Source organism: Esox lucius, chromosome 20 (genome assembly GCF_011004845.1).
Source record: "Esox lucius isolate fEsoLuc1 chromosome 20, fEsoLuc1.pri, whole genome shotgun sequence".
Classification (NCBI taxonomy): Eukaryota; Metazoa; Chordata; class Actinopteri; order Esociformes; family Esocidae; genus Esox; species Esox lucius.
The window spans coordinates 19,031,698-19,049,854 of NC_047588.1; the positions used below are offsets into that span (position 1 = coordinate 19,031,698).

The window sequence follows — 18,157 nt, forward strand, 5'->3', positions numbered from 1 at the left end:
TAAGATGAAGGAGAGAAGCCAGCCAGGGGCTGAAGCTGCAGAGGATGACTGATCCACTCAGAGGAGAAGTACAGCATCCGGCCTATCAGCTACAGGCGCGCACCGCACACGCGTGCACGCCGAAGGCAGAGAGAAAATGGAGGGGCGACAGTAGTGGAGGAAGCAGTGCTATACATTCCCACAGGGGTTTTAAATGCCACCCCCCCATCCCCCAAAGCTCTCCATTGACTTCCATTCTTCCAGCCTCCCCCTGTCCTCTCTCCCAGTCTTTCTAACTCTGTTTCAGTCTCTCCATCTCTTTCCTTTAATCCCTCCCCCCGCCCCAGCCTCCCATTTCAGTGTCCAGCCCTGCACTACCCAGTGGGGCCTCACAGAGACCTCCGCTGTGCTAGAGAGATGAGCCAACACACCACCCATGGGCAAGTGAGGGGAGGAACACAGCGAGGGAGGAGAGGAGTGGAGGGAGGAACACAGCGAGGGAAGGAGAGGAGTGGAGGGAGGGACACAGCGAGGGAGGAGAGGAGTGGAGGGAGGGACACAGCGAGGGAGGAGAGGAGTGGAGGGAGGGACACAGCGAGGGAGGTGAGGAATGGAGGGAGGGAGGAACACAGCGAGGGAGGAGAGGAGTGGTGGCTTTTAAAGAATGCAGTCACCAGAGGATTGCACTCTCTCCATTACACCCTGCGTTCCCTCGTGTCAGCACAAAACGACTTGAGGTGAACGACCGATCAGTGGGGTGGATGTACTTTGAATGAGGCAGACAGAAGAGAGGAGGGAAGCACACTAGGTGCAGGCTGAGAACACAAGGAGGGAAAAGCAGAAGCCGTGGAGGGACAGGGAGGACGGAGTGTTCTTTATTTAAACGGGCGCATTCAAGTGAACACAGAACATCCCTGTCCAGAGTGGCCTAATGGTTGGTCTAGTCACAGTACACACCAAGGAGATAGCGGTCTTCCATCCCGGTCTAATGCAAACAAAACTTTCAAGAAGAGCAGAATAGCAGGGCCGAACATGCATCCAAGGACACATACCAGTCTAACTCTCCTAACTATAGTTTATATACCCAAACACATCATGTTCAACAGTATACTGAAACATTTGTAATCCTTCGGTAATTCTGTTAAACATCACTAAAAAGATCAGTGAGGGCACAGCGCGCACCATGCCTTCTCCACGCGGGCTACTCATTCACTGATGAAGTTCAGTGGACTAATAAAACGTGTTTATTTCTAGTTTGACAAAAAGAATGTATGAGTCAATGTCGAAACACTGCTCCCAGAGTTGCCCAGAGGCCAGGACCCTGAGTGGAGTTCTGAGAGGACTTCCCTCTGTAAACCAGGGGAATTATAAACAGTAACATATTGTCTTTGTTTATCATCCCCGGGATTTGTTCCCCAGGAATGTTTTTTTCAGCAGCACATTTTCCACCCTCTCCAACGGTAACTCCACCCTCCCACCCCACTGACGAAGGCCTGGGATGGGAAACAATCCACAGGCAACTCAAGAGTCGGGCTCAACAGGCCAACAACTGAAGGTGCTTAGGCAAGGAGGCAACTACACCAAAACGGACGGGTCTTTGGAAGATGGTAATACTTTCCACGACTCCAGCCATGTCTACAGACATTGCCCCAACAAAGTTGAAACCCGACTCTTGGAGAATTAATGCCATAGTCCCTTTCGGAGTTGCCAGCCAGATTGATAGCTTGACTGCCTGTAGAGAGTTGGCAGCAAATTCAAAGGGCTCTGCTATCAGTCAACTACAAAGACTGAGTAGAATTAAGAAACTAATGTTAAACAGTATCTGGCAGCCAAAGTCCAAAAACTGGTTAATAAGTCCTCATAATAACTTTGCGTTACAGAGGATGGTCTACTAGGGAGCGAGACTGTGTGATGTTTAGTTTAGGGCAGGCTGCAATGCAAAAAGCAGAGGAGACCGAGACAGGAGGCACAACGACAAGGTATAATGTGTAACATACAGATGATTCCACTCAAATCTTGATTAAGTCAATTAGAATGGAGTTTGACTTAATTATATGCAGAATGCATTCGTGAAGATGTGAACTTTCAGGTGACTTAAACTAGTATATGTGTAAATACAAATACAATTTAAAACTCAAACCCTTGTTAAACCAACAGAAAATACAAGACTTTTGCTAGACATGATTGGCTGAGATATTGAAGGGACTGGACATGCTAACATACTGACTTCTGATTAGTCTGCCAAGTCACTGACTTCTGTTTAATAGAATTGCAACCCCAGGTTTTTCAAAAACCACATCACTGCCCTGAATTCAGCCGATGTTATGAACAAATCTCAAGTTGAGATATCACTTTCAGGAGTACAATGATGCCATGACTCAGAAGATGAATCGGATGACACTGAGGAAATCCCAGAATCTGATACCGTTCAAAACATTCAGGCAAAATTGAGGCATTTCATTGCAGTGCCAATGGTGGAGAGGAAATGCTGGCTTGTCTTGCATAAAACAACTCTCCATGGATTACATTTACAAGAAAAGGACAACCATAGCAGGTATGATTGCAACAATGAAACATTTCCTGGTTTCTAGCTTGTTCGTTGGGTAGCTAGCTATTCTTCACAAAAGTGAGAAAGTCACTTAGTTTAATAATAAGCTATGACCCGATTGACGGGTCATTGATCCAGGCGGGTGTGATTATACCTAATCTATAACCCTATAATGACTCAGTGGCTGTCCACCTGCACTCAAACTATCTGCACTTACATAGCTGCTAATATTAATTATGAACCTGCTGATAAATTACTTTACCTTTCTCTGTATTGTTTATACCTGATGTATCAAGTCCATGCAAAAAATGTTTTACATTTTATTTGGTTTAATATAGTATGAGTTTATTGGAGACCAACCAGACCAGTTTAGCGCAAGGCCAGTGTCCCCATTTGAATACTTAAATAGCTGGGTGGGGTTAAGGCCTAAAAGAGTGTGAACTACGTTGAATGGGCGTAAACAAAGACCAGCTCTCTGGCAAGTATGAATCGTTCAAGCCTCTTTTCTCAGAACAAAGTAAAGCAGATTATCAACTTTTAAAGCAGCATATATTTCCCATAACCTTATCAACCAGTGTTTTATATACCATTACAAAGCTCTGAATCTGGACCTTTATAAAATGTTAAGAAAAAGCCACTAAAATTTTGCAATAGAACCCCATTCAGGAATTCAGACACATTTTATAGTGATTTAGAGGATTGCCAAGACTGTTCAGTGCTTGTTTTACGACATTCACAAAAACTGTATGAAGCAGTAGCTGGATATATGGGGATCAAGTTCCATTCTGTGACTTTGGCTAATACACATTTTTATTGTATCATTTTGATCTTAAGAAATCGTGATGGTCTCTAGCGTTATGATACTAAACCTGAAGTCAGAATGCTGGTATGGTGACAACACAACCGTGGGCATGAACGGAATGGGGAGTGTACGCAAAAACGAGGGATAGCTGAAAGGGCTTTTCACAAGATGGATGGATGGATTGAAAACCCAAACAGGGCTCTCCCTGAACAGGCCATCACTACAACCCAGTATGCCTGCATGTACAGTAGGTGTGTTTTAGGTGCATTTGTGGTGTACGCGTGTCTATTCAGTCAGTGTATAGTCGTATATTGACTCACCCCTGACCATCACAGTGACCTGGTCCTTGCCGGTGCCCAGTCTGTTGTTGACCTCACAGATGAAGGTGGTGTTGACCAGTTCATCCACCTTCAGCACGGTGAGCACATTTTGGTTGACCTGGACTGTCTCAGGCAGCTGACCGGACATGCTAGAGAGGAAGGGAAAGGACGAACAAACGAGAAGCACTGACACCGGACCCATATTTACAATAAGTACTACAAGTCTGCGATGACGACGGGTGTGTCGTGAACGTTTCGAAACGGATACAGTCTCTGCCTAACCAGCAGAAGAGTGGGTGGCTGTTTAGACTATAATGATGATCCTATTCCACTGTGCTTCTAAGCAGCGGGAGGCGAGAGACTCACGTCTTCCAGGTGACAGTGGTTGGAATGGGATTGGCAGCCGCTTGACAGGTCAGGGCCACATTGGTCCGACCCAGGTACCAGTTGTCATCATAGCCTACGATAGTTACCTGGGGTTGGACTGCAGAAGAGGTTAATTAGTCGGACTACCTAAAGGAAAACTTAATTATTCCCAAACTTCCTAATCCCAAGGTTTAATGCAGATCCCAGTGGTCTTACACTCGATAGCTAGTTTCATGGGGATCCTGTCCGGCTTGGCCTGGGTCCGGTGGGCCACCACACAGCTGATGTCTCTGCCGTTGTCTGCTGCTGTGGGAACCAGCATGTACTGGCTGGTTACTGTCACGGTGTTGTTAGCGCCCGACGTAGAGACAGAGGTAGCATTGCCGTTAACAGCCGTCACCCAGGTGATCTGGGAGGCGGGGCGACCGTCGGCCGACTCACAGCGAGCCACGACAACAGGCTGGACTCCCGTGGCAACAGAGGGGGCTACTACATTAACCACAGAGCCGGAGTTCCTGGGTTTGGCTGAGGAGAGGATAGAACGAAGAGAGGGGGGGGATAGGAAAGAAGAGATAACGAGAGACAAAAAGAGAGAAGGTCAAAATGAAGTCAACGTACACAAACAAATGTGGGTGTTTAAAATTGGCAACAAACCTACATACACTTCTTCCCTCTGGGTTTAGGGTTTAAGACAGGGATGCAGCGTGAGCGCCACGCTTTTCAACATTAATATCAATTCATTTATAAGCGCACCAGAAAAGACTACAGCACCCGGTCTGACCCTACTGGACTCTAAAACCTGTTGGCTGCATACCTCACCACTGTGACTACAGCAAACTATAAGAACAACCCTGACCATGCGAGCAGTGAGCACAGCCTCGACATTGGCCGCCTTAAGCAGACAGAAATGTGCACACTGCCCACAAAAGGAGGTGGGAACACAGATGCACTTCTTAACCTCCTGCCAAATGCAGGCCCACATTTCACTCAGATCAGACAGAATAATTTTTAATCTACCACTGATAAACTCCATCTGTTAGGGAAAATACAGCATGAGAAATGGCAACCGGTGAAGCCCAAAGCAATGTAATAATGAACAATATGTGCAGTCTCCCTTAATTTCCCTTCACACACACACACGCCCACGCCCACACGCCCACACGCCCACAGATTAGAAGTTTAAATCTTAGTTTCACTTATTTATCAAATCTTACTTATTTTACGCTTGCTTTGGCAATATAAATAAAGGCCTTAAGTATTTAAAGAGAGAGAAGTGTGACAAATAACTACACCAGAAAGAAACAACCAAATGGTCCCCCCACCCCACCCACCCACCAGCTCCCTCCTTCTCCCCATCCCTGCACTCCCTTCCTCTCCCTTTACCCCACCACCTCCCAACGCTTCCTCCCTTCAATCTCTCACCCCTTCTCTGCTCCGTAACCCAACTTCCTCTCTTCATCCTTACTCCCCCCCCCCCCATCCTCTCTTCCTCCCCCCCTCCCCCCCATACTCTCTTCCTACCCCCCTCCCCTCTGCGGGTGCTGAATGTGATTAGAGTACTCAGACCTGCAGGTGGATCAATAATGACCCCAGGGGGAGGTCAAGGTTAGAGGCACGGTTAAACACATTAACAACACAACTGATCTGACAATAACACTAGGCTGGAGACTACTACGGACATAAAACAACATTACATAGACACACGCAAACACAGGCAAACACAGGCACACACAGGCACACACAGGCACACACAGGCACACACAGGCACACACAGGCACACAAGCATACCTAGCATGACCAGTGTGGTAATGCCCTGCTCGTTTCCGCTGGGGTAGGTGGCGTATTCACAGATGTATTTCCCCTCGTCAGTCATCTGGACATCAGAGATTTGGATTGAAGGACTTAGGAGGGAGGGCGGGGTTGTGGTGAAGTTGACACGCCCAGACAGGGGGGACGAGGGGTAGCTGGGTCCAAAGTTAGGGTGGTACACAGCAACGTTAATCCTCTGGCCGTCCTTGGTCTCATATATCCAGGACACCTGCGGAGCAAATGTAGTCATAAGGAAATGTCCTAATGAAATACTTAAACTTAGTTGTTAAAGTTCTACACATCCCGAAAATGCAGCATAAAAGTTGAAAAGGAAAGTTTTTAGGTCAATTTGCAGTGGTCTCTATTTTAATCCTTGTGTTCCTCCCTCAAAACCTTCCTTTTCAGCTTTTTGGGAAGGAAAGAAAAAGGTGCAGTGCTGTGTGTGTGTGTGTGTGTGTGTGTGTGTGTGTGTGTGTGTGTGTGTGTGTGTGTGTGTGTGTGTGTGTGTGTGTGTGTGTGTGTGTGTGTGTGTGTGTGTGTGTGTGTGTGTGTGTGTGTGTGTGTGTGTGTGTGTGTGTGTGTGTGTGTGTGTATGTATGTATGTATGTATGTATGTATGTATGTATGTATGTATGTATGTATGTATGTATGTATGTATGTATGTATATATAGCATTGTGCAGTAATATCAATAAAAGCCTTAAGGAGCGATATCCGCCCAAAAATATGTGAGAGCATGTAAACTTGGATGATCAAGTAAATGTGTGTGATCATGGAAATAACACATAACATACTAATTAATAGTTTATCTTTTAATCTGTGGTTCTGTACTCAAATTGTTAAGACAGTCTTAACTCATGACATTATTTCCAGCATTAGTGCCTTTAAATAGTTCTGACAACATATTAACACAATTTTGACCTCTCCAATTACTTAACGTTTTTAACATTTTGAATGTTATGACCTTATCACTGTGTGGCAACCAAAAAAGACATCACTTAATTAGCCCCTCCCCCAGAAATGTGGCTAACCCACAATCCTGTGCTGCCTGTGCCCTGCATATTTAATTGAGATCCACAGCTCCTCTTGTGGTTAGGAACAACTCCCACTGACAGAATGCAAACACCCAATACACAACTCCACAGTGCATTTGACAGAGTAACCTGGTAATCTGGATCTGTTTGGGATCCTGTAGATCAACACGTATCCTCTAAATAACTTCAATCAGATACAAATCACTGAATGGTGAAATCAATAGTGTGAATTTTATTTTTTACACAGTGTAATTCCCTACTAGTTGCAAGTTAAAAATACAAATCAATACAAGATCTTTACAACCAGAAGGTTTCACATGGGGTTAGGGTAAAACTGACCAGTCTCAATGCAGTCAGTGAATACAGCCTGTTTCAGGTTAGACTACATTTTCCTGTTCTTGGTAGACCGTGGGTTATGAAACTGTTTGGAACCCTCCCCCATTCCCATTGTTCCCCCCTCCCATCACTCCAAACTCCCCCACCATCACTCCAAACTCCCCCACCATCACTCCCCACTCGTCCCATCGCTCCCACCTCCCCCTCCCATCACTCACAGTCAACTTTGTTGCATGAGAAATTTACATTACTACAAACTCTTCGCTGCCTTAGGACCATTTTAAGGACAACTAGTTCATGTACTAAAATGTCATCCAGAAAGAATTGATTTGATCCTCCTAACTTAACACAGGTCTCCCAGACAACCCCCCACAAAAATCAGTCGATTTTGAAAACAATGACTAAACCAATGTTCCGCTGCATTTATGAACAAGTATGCACTCACCAATCTAAATTCTACACACACTGAGTTGTATCCCTCCTACAGACACTGACCTGTGTCAGTAGTATCCCCCCTACAGACACTGACCTGTGTCAGTTGTATCCCCACTACAGACACTGACCTGTGTCAGTTGTATACCCACTACAGACACTGACCTGTGTGAGCTGTATCCCTCCTACAGACACTGACCTGTGTCAGTTGTATCCCCACTACAGACACTGACCTGTGTGAGCTGTATCCCTCCTACAGACACTGACCTGTGTCAGTTGTATCCCCACTACAGACACTGACCTGTGTGAGCTGTATCCCTCCTACAGACACTGACCTGTGTCAGTTGTATCCCCACTACAGACAGTGACTTTTGTGAGCTGTATCCCTCCTACAGACACTGACCTGTGTCAGTTGTATCCCCACTACAGACACTGACCTGTGTGAGCTGTATCCCTCCTACAGACACTGACCTGTGTCAGTTGTATCCCCACTACAGACACTGACCTGTGTGAGCTGTATCCCTCCTACAGACACTGACCTGTGTGAGTTGTATCCCTCCTACAGACACTGACCTGTGTGAGTTGTATCCCTCCTACAGACACTGACCTGTGTGAGTTGCATCCCTCATACAGACACTGACCTGTGTGAGTTGCATCCCTCCTACAGACATTGACCTGTGTGAGTTGTATCCCTCCTACAGACACTGACCTGTGTCAGTTGTATCCCCACTACAGACACTGACCTGTGTCAGTTGCATCCCTCCTACAGACACTGACCTGTGTGAGTTGCATCCCTCCTACAGACACTGACCTGGGTGAGTTGCATCCCTCCTACAGACACTGACCTGGGTGAGTTGTATCCCTCCTACAGACACTGACCTGGGTGAGTTGTATCCCTCCTACAGACACTGACCTGGGTGAGTTGTATCCCTCCTACAGACACTGACCTGGGTGAGTTGTATCCCTCCTACAGACACTGACCTGGGTGAGTTGTATCCCTCATACAGACACTGACCTGTGTCAGTTGCATCCCTCCTACAGACACTGACCTGTGTGAGTTGTATCCCTCCTACAGACACTGACCTGTGTGAGTTGCATCCCTCCTACAGACATTGACCTGTGTGAGTTGTATCCCTCCTACAGACACTGACCTGTGTGAGTTGCATCCCTCCTACAGACACTGACCTGTGTGAGTTGTATCCCTCCTACAGACACTGACCTGTGTGAGTTGTATCCCTCCTACAGACACTGACCTGTGTGAGCTGTATCCCTCCTACAGACACTGACCTGTGTGAGTTGTATCCCTCCTACAGACACTGACCTGTGTGAGTTGTATCCCTCCTACAGACACTGACCTGTGTGAGTTGTATCCCTCCTACAGACACTGACCTGTGTGAGCTGTATCCCTCCTACAGACACTGACCTGTGTGAGTTGTATCCCTCCTACAGACACTGACCTGTGTGAGTTGTATCCCTCCTACAGACACTGACCTGTGTGAGTTGTATCCCTCCTACAGACACTGACCTGTGTGAGCTGTATCCCTCCTACAGACACTGACCTGTGTGAGCTGTATCCCTCCAACCTCCATGAAGGCACACCTCAGGGTGACCGTCTGGCTCGGGTATGACATCACCTCAGGATCCACCTTCACCCGCTGAGACTCCGCCCCTGGGAGGAAGAAGAGGACATCAGCGCATCTTTCACCAGAGCTTCCTGCGGTTTCCCTGACAATGCTGAACCCTGACCTCTCCAAGAGGTTCTTCTCCATCTGGCTGTAATGAGGTCATGTTTTTAAAGGCTTCATTTTTCCAGTCTCCGTCCCAACATCTGTGCCCACCTGACAGAGTAGGTGACGTAAGAAACCCGGGGAGGATGCCTATGGGGAGACTATGGGGAGCCAGCCTCAGTCTGCCTGATGACAGATGATGGTACCGTTCTGCAGCACCACTAACAACACCCACTGTAAGCAAGTAGGCCAACACTACAGGAGGCTGCTAGAGCTGTGTGGGAGTGTGTGTGTGTGTGTGTGTGTCCTTTCCTAGCAAATAGTAGAGGAAATGGGAACATGTAGCAAGAGGAAAAAAAGTCCAATCCCCTACACACAGGTCATAAATCATGTGATTGGTACGATCCAAAAACTACAACTGCACACACACACACAAGTTATTGTCTTCAGTTCATGTCTGTGTGAAAATGTAATTAACTGTCTGAGTGAGTGTGCACCAGTGTGTGTCTTGTGGCGTACCTGGTCTATGCAAAGATAATTATCGGGTGAGACACACCTGTTAGTGTTTACAGGCGTGTGTCTAAACATGACGTACACTAAACCCTGCTGCCATTGAAATCTACTTCTCCCGTCAAGACAAACAGCCACCAGCTAAACTGGTTCTAGCGGTTTGTCCATTTCAGTGGAGCATTGCTGACTAGAGAAGAGGCTGAGGTGGAAACCACTATCATTCCCATAATGCCTAGAGCTGGATCACCACTGGTGGCCTCAGAGCTTGGGTAGGCGCAGAAGAAGATCCAAAAGCCCACAGGTGGACCCAACAGACAGAACAGAAAATAGTTCAAGAGTTTAAGACTTATATCTTATTCTATTAAATGATAGCCAGGCAACATTGCATATCAGCCTGGATTCATTTGTTTTGTGTCATTGATTTCTGCTGAAATGGAATGCTGGATTGTGACGGACGACCATTTGCTGGTCATAATTGAGTGATACACACGATTAACGACCTGAGCTATTTATTTGTTGGTTTAATTTCTTTTTTAATCAATTAACAAATTCATTACATTTATTTTTGTTATGGCCTGGCTAACTTAGTTGTCTATTTTTACCAGGCCACCATTTCAAATAATTGTTATCTAATCTTGATTAATTAGATTCAAGTGATATTTGTCATCATGAAAGTGTGTCATTCATATACCACAGAAAAAGCAGAAACAATATTTTGACCAAGCTATTCAGCTCATGTTCTGCATGTGGTAGACAGTGTACCTTATTTTAAAACAGCTGCCAGTTTATTGATAGTGGCATGGATCGGCAGAAAAAAAAATTATATTCTCTATTCAATCAAATATTTTCACTCTCCAGACAGTGTCCTTGCAACCTTGGATGAAAAAATTCCTGTCAGAATAAGGTTCCTAATTTGGCATATAAAATGGGTTTCAGCTCCACTTTTTGGGATCCTACAAACACCTCTAGTATAGAGCCTACAGCACCGGCTGCATCCTGATTCCCTGGTCCCACTTCCTGAAGTGTACTAGCTCCCTCCCAGCTCGCTCCTTCCTCACAGTGTTAAAAGCTTTATTAGGTTGGGCTAGCATGGGGCTATAGAGAGGTATCAGCATGTCTCTTCAGATAGGGGCCATTTCTTATAGTATGAAATCAATGAAGGGAAGTCAATGAATCAGAACGAGAGTGTGTTCTTCACTTGCCCATCCAGGCCTGGGGGTTTTACCATGCTCTAGTGAATGGCCTGTTGGTGTCTAATCTAGGTGTTGGGAGATATTTGGGAGGGATCATGCAACAGCCTCACTTCACCCACCTGCAGACACCAGGCTAACTACACATTAGCTTTGGGATCTGGAGGGTGGGAGGGAATGGAGGGGAGACGGAGGGAGAATTATTGAAACCCAGGAATGCTCGTTTCCACAGGGGAGGATTGAGTCAACCTTGCACACCACAGGTCATTATACAGACCTGTATTGAAGACACACACAGACACACACACACCTCATTCATCATGCGGAAAGGCAGGCCAAAAGCCCAGAGGGACAGAGATGAGGAAAACCTGCTGTCAGTCACAGACAGAGCAATAAGAGGAAACCCAGCCCAGTTGAACTCCCTCTAAGCCAAGATGAGTGGGATGAGAGGAGGATGGTTTATGAGACAACCAACCCCCCCAGTGCTAGAAAATATATAACACCCTGCAGAGTCCCAACTCACCAAGGGGTTCAAAATATATAACACCCTGCAGAGTCCCAACTCACCAGGGGGTTCAAAATATATAACACCCTGCAGAGTCCCAACTCACCAGGGGGTTCAAAATATATAACACCCTGCAGAGTCCCAACTCACCAGGGGGTTCAAAATATATAACACCCTGCAGAGTCCCAACTCACCAGGGAGTAGACATCATTAGAACAGATAGGGATGACTGGGGCTCAATCAGGATCCCACATAGTACAGGGCATTTATGGTACTGGGTGTTTCCCTAACTCATAGCCCCAACTGCAATTTGCACACTAAACCTAAGCTGAAAATAGTCTGGGGAGAAGGTTTTCCCATCCTTATGAGTTAATGAGACAAAATGATCACATGAACAAACATCACCCTCCTCAGTCCTGACACCACTACTAATACACACAGACAGACACCCCCGCCACATTATTACTGTCCGTTGTGATTGGTGCCTGGTCACACCGATGACATTTACATACTAAACATCACGCCTTTGATGGAGGGAAAACAGATGAGAAGGAGAGGGATGAGAGGAGGAGAGACAGCTAGGGAACATCAAAGTGATGAGATTAGACAGAGAGAATGTGTGACATGGATTGAGGGCCAGAAGGCTGAGCAGAAGGACTGAAGGAAGAGACATGTCAGGAGAGCGACGACCGCCCGCCATGTCAGGAGAGCGACGACCGCCCGCCATGTCAGGAGAGCGGCGACCGCCCGCCATGTCAGGAGAGCGGCGACCGCCATGTCAGGAGAGCGGCGACCGCCATGTCAGGAGAGCGGCGACCGCCATGTCAGGAGAGCGGCGACCGCCATGTCAGGAGAGCGGCAACCGACAGACAGACCTCAGCAGAGTAACAGACAGAGAGACATGTCAAGAGAACGACCGACTGACAGACAGACTTCAGCAGAGTAACAGACAGACATACATGTCAAAAGAACGACCGACCAACAGACATGTCAGGAGTGACAAACTAGCAGACAGACAGAAATGTATGGAGAGCCATCGACCAACTGACAGAGAAACCTTCCAACTGACAAACCAAATAAGAGATAGAGAGATAGATGTAAGTAGAGAGAGGAGAGGAGCAGAATGAGAGCATGTTACCAGGAGAGGGAATCAGAGCAAGTATGAAGGAGAGGGAGGTGTGTAGTAGTAGAGGAGAGATGCACACTTAACCTTGAGCGAAAAGTAGGACTGTCTCAGAATACAGGGCAAAGGACCAGTGCAGGTCTCTGTGTGCGTGTGTGCGTTAATGCTGGGAGTCTGGATTTACACCTGTCCAAACATTGTGGACAGACTACACATTTCTTTAATCCATGGAAGGGCCATATGAGCTGTGTGAACCAAAGGGCACATTGGTGAAATAATGCCACGTATTAAACACACATTAACAACTGACATATTTGCTAAATAAAAATAAATAAATATATATAGACTACTATATAAAACATATTTGATACAAATCACAAAACTGGGTAAGTGACTCCAACGGGGGGACAACTGTGAACATTGTCCTGGGCCCAGGCCTGGGGGGGCCCATTTGGTTGGCTTAATTAGAATTTTTTAATTGTCAGTCAATGTTAGTATTCAATACTTTCGAGAAGGTTAACAGTTATTAAACAAAACAATTGCATTGATGAAGGGATTCATGGTTTTTACGCTTTGCTGTTTTTTTTATACAGCATTATGATGAAACCCATTTCTGCAAAAATGGTTTGTTTTACCTACAGCCAATCAGGGTGATACCCTAACACCAGCACCAAAACAACTTTGTTAAAGCTGCAGTAGGTCGGTTTCTTCAGTAAAAAAACTGAAATTCAATTCCAAATTAATATTATTTGGAGCTTTCCTCCTTGGCTTATTTTGTGAACACGTCTTTTACCTGGATGAAATATATAGCATAAGTATGCCATAGGGAGCGAAGTTCATTTACTGTAAAAAAAACTATAATGGCAGCTAGGGACCAAGATGACAAATTGTCAATTCCTTCCTTGTCTACTACAGCATACACTATGAAAACAGCAAAGAAGCAAAATAATACCAACTCTATAGCTAGTTACCAGGAACCCTAAGCTAACGTTAGCAAGGCTAAGAAGAAAGTCGAACTCTGAGTTAGTGCTTTTTTGGAAAGGTAATTACATTTTTCATATTTTGGGGCGGAACCGCTTTCTGAGTGGTGAGTAACTGCAAAATGCTGTAATAGTTTTTTTTTAACTGAAATAAATCTTACCTAGTGCAGCTTAAAATATATGTCAATTTAACAACAAAAAAATTGTCTAACTACAGTACTGTACATTTTCGGCTAAAACATTGCCACCATGCAACCATAACTAGAAGCACAGAAATGTTAGGACAAATCTAAAAGAAGGTCAAAATATGTGTAGCAGAAAATTGAAAATATGCAACATAATTAATTTCCGGTGTTGAAAACAAAGAGATTTGAATGCGGCCTAGTTATGAATTAAAATAAACAATAAAACATTTATGACCTGCTTTTTTTACAGTAATTAATATTAATAAATTTTTTGGCCTGTGGTTTGGGTCCTAAACGTTAAATTCGTTCCTGACTGGGGTAAGCCTGGTTTTGTCTAGAAATTATATAAGCTTACTTTTTAAAAACAAATACGGGATATATAGTGGCAATATGAAGAATTAAATGAATTCTTATGTAAACTATTTGGTACAATTGTTTGCCCCTCTGCTACTTTCCAACCGTTTTTAAACTCTTGTAAACCAACTGGGTGGAAAGCAGGATGGTAAGTACCTAGCGCAATTCAAGGACATAACATTAAAAATAACCTTTTCAAGTCTAACATGTCATGGTAACATTTACTGCACCTGTATTTATAGAAGGCTATGGTTAGGTTTCATTTGGCAAGGCGTGATTTGACATCGCCCTATACAACACAAGTCTCTTGAAAATGTTTTGCAATTCTCTGATTATTATACTTAGCAAAGTTCATCACCAAAGTGGAGAAGGAAAAAAAACGTGTGCACCCAGTTACACAATTCACGCTGCTTGACACTCTCACTCCTTTCTACAATCTTTGTTGTTCCCTTGCATTAGGTCAACAGACTAACTACCACATTTTGGATGTTTCTTAACATGAAGGACATGGCCCATGGGAAATGAGGACATAAGCAAATAGTTCAATTGGGATGTTGCCCTGCTTCCAGCTTGTTGTTCACAGTGCCGCTTGTGGTCTGGCGAACCCGGGAAGTCAAGTCAAAATATAGTCCAAAGATGGTGGCAAAGACGATTGGTGGTCTAACACTTAGGACAGACGATGACGTTGTCCCATTGGCCAGCCCCAGTGTGTGTCTAGCTACGTGGCTGGGTGACTGACTGACAGTTCATTATACTCGTCCTCTATCTGTCTAAAGGTCACAGTGATGCAGCGCAGTCCATTTGCAGATCCCAAATGGCCTGTACTTCCAGACTGAGACCACACAGACCAGAACCAGTGTTCACCAGAGCTTTTTCTGGCCAAAAGAACACTAATCTAATATCACATAGCCTTACCTCTTCACCTCTGTATACTGGCACTGTGTGCTCTTGTCTGTTCGGTAGGGGTAACGCTCAACATTACTAAATGGAGGAAAACGGAGACTTTACTTCCTATTAGGCAGGAAAATTCTTCCATTGCTAAACATTTTGTTAGGACAAATCCTACAATGCACCGGTCCATTTGTTCAACAATCCCTGACCTTGATTTGGTTGATTACCTACATTACCTGCTACACTCCCGTTGGCATTAAACCAAATGCATTTGCTTCTCAGTGTGACACTGCGAGTTGGCCGTCGGTTTGCCTCTCTGGGGCTGAAGCCAAATGAGTAGTCTGACTGGCACAGTGGCACCTGGCCCCGACGGAACCCTAATTCCTACATAGTCCACACCGGGCCGTCGTGAAGACAAGGGCACTTCCTATGGAACAGGGAACCATTGTGGAGGAACCCTGTGACTGAGCCAATAAGGAGGTCTAATAAGTACTTGCTGCCCGCTGTATGCTACGCAGTGGCAATCAGCCTCTGTTCCTGCTGGTCCAGAATAGTAGGCTTGACGCTACTATACAAGCCATAGAAACTTTGTTTAGACGCGGCCATTTGCTCTAGTGCACGCTCTTCTGTCAAACTATTAGCAGGACAGAACGGGGCTGCTCTGTACAGAATAAAGCCTTATCTTGGGGTGTCAACACTTTGCTCTTTAGATAAGTACAATGACCTGTACTGAACACAGTAAGGAAGGACCTCACTTCTCTCCTCTACTAAAGGGCACGGTTAACCTCACTGTTACTCACATTTCAAAAGGCAAACCACAATGTACACACACACACACACACACACACACACACGTGCACTTTGGAATTCAGGGAGCAGAGTGCTTCATAGAAAAGCTTAGGACAGCAGTGGACAGGGTAGGGGTTTGACATGCTAATAATAAAAACAGGAAGAGGGGAAGTGAAGAGACAGTAAAACATGTCCCACCCTCTCTGACCTTCTCACAGCCCTATCCATCACCAGCTAATCAATACACTGGAAGGCTACATTTAGATACAATATGACTACAGGTTGGACTACAGACAGCATCTCAAATAACTCCTTATTTCATACCCAGTACACTATTTTGACCAGAGCCCTACGGTGGTAGAACCCAGCTTTGACCAGAGCCCTACGGTGGTAGAACCCTGCTTTGACCAGAGCCCTAAGGTGGTAGAACCCAGCTTTGACCAGAGCCCTACGGTGGTAGAACCCAGCTTTGACCAGAGCCCTACGGTGGTAGAACCCAGCTTTGACCAGAGCCCTACGGTGGTAGAACCCAGCTTTGACCAGAGCCCTACGGTGGTAGAACCCAGCTTTGACCAGAGCCCTAAGGTGGTAGAACCCTGCTTTGACCAGAGCCCTACGGTGGTAGAATCCTGCTTTGACCAGAGCCCTACGGTGGTAGAACCCAGCTTTGACCAGAGCCCTACGGTGGTGGAACCCAGCTTTGACCAGAGCCCTACGGTGGTGGAACCCAGCTTTGACCAGAGCCCTACGGTGGTAGAACCCAGCTTTGACCAGAGCCCTACGGTGGTAGAACCCTGCTTTGAACAGAGCCCTAAGGTGGTAGACCCCAGCTTTGACCAGAGCCCTACGGTGGTAGAACCCTGCTTTGACCAGAGCCCTAAGGTGGTAGAACCCAGCTTTGACCAGAGCCCTACGGTGGTAGAACCCTGCTTTGACCAGAGCCCTACGGTGGTAGAACCCTGCTTTGACCAGAGCCCTACGGTGGTAGAACCCTGCTTTGACCAGAGCCCTACGGTGGTAGAACCCTGCTTTGACCAGAGCCCTACGGTGGTAGAACCCTGCTTTGACCAGACATGCGGAAACAAGCAGGTGTCCCTAATAAAGTGGTTGTTGAGGGTCGATCTACAGTACTAACCCTTATTGTTGGTTTATGTGGAAGGGTATATTTACTGTATTATACGGCTAATTTTAAACAACATATAGGGACAGCATACACAACATCTAAACAAAGATGACAATGTTCTGCATGATGGGGGATGAGCATATGATAATTGGATATAATATACATGGATGGTTAGCAGATATCAGAAAGCTGATAGCATTAAATTACAACATACCTAGATGCAGGGAGATTAGCAGAGGTTTGGCTGTAGTATAGTGCAGCTGTTTAGTTCACAGTGAGGAGGTGTCTTGATCTGGTGACCAAAGCCTAGGTAGTGCATGTGAGACAGTGGCTTTGTGCCACAGCGCAAGGCAAGGAACTGTTTAAATGGTTTGTTTCTTCTGTCATTTGGGTTTTCAGTATTCACAGCGCATTCCAGCTGTGTTAGTGGAGTTGGAGGGATACTAAGCTCAGTGAAAACCCTTCTCTCTTTCCCGTCTGTCATTCTGACAGCATCCATGGAATGACCGTGTATAACTAGTACACCACAGCATATGACGATGACATCCCGGGACATGCAACCCTCCTAAAGCACAGCAGGAAACATCATGATGGGGAAAGAGAGAGTGGCAAAGATGGAAATACGGAGAGAGAGTTGGAGACAGAAGGGGATGTATAATGAAAGAGAGGGATGGAGGCTGACATGGATGGCATAAGACAGGAATGAGCTTCAAAGTGTCACAGGGACATGAAGAGCTGGGTGAAACCTGGATGTTTTGTTGCTCACATCCTTGGAGTTTGTTCCATAGAGAGTAAGTCATTAAATACACAATCCTATTTGGGAATGTTCGGGACCAACAAAGTAAGACTTCCCATTCAATCAACCCCTTATATGAGTGGACTCAGTTACACTGTGAGACGAAGTCAAACCAGAGACGAAAGCGGTAATAACGCCACGTCATAAAGCAGCATGAAGTCCTCTTTAACAACGTGTAAACGAATCTATAACATTGACAGTGTTTTCCACAATCCCGAATGTTCTGCAAACACTCAATAATTTAAAAGACACAAGCAAAGTAAAAGCACAGTACTCAACTAAAAGAAAAACAAGGAAATAAAATAATCTATTCAATTCAAAGCAGTGGAACGCACTCATACGTACAAATCACACGCAAG

The 18,157-nt window shown here is 45.6% G+C and overlaps 1 protein-coding gene across 2 annotated transcripts in view; it reads right to left on the minus strand.

The window, feature by feature from the left end:
* si:ch73-22o12.1 (nectin-2) overlaps positions 1-18,157 on the minus strand; it is a 77,342-nt gene that overhangs the window by 36,907 nt on the left and 22,278 nt on the right. For both annotated transcript variants that reach the window (XM_029116040.2, XM_029116039.2), the window contains exons 2-6: positions 9,185-9,294; positions 5,804-6,053; positions 4,232-4,540; positions 4,016-4,133; positions 3,650-3,798 (exon numbers count right to left, since the gene is read on the minus strand). In XM_029116040.2, the coding sequence (XP_028971873.1) occupies positions 3,650-3,798; positions 4,016-4,133; positions 4,232-4,540; positions 5,804-6,053; positions 9,185-9,294 (936 nt within the window). The remainder of the gene's footprint in view (positions 1-3,649; positions 3,799-4,015; positions 4,134-4,231; positions 4,541-5,803; positions 6,054-9,184; positions 9,295-18,157) is intronic.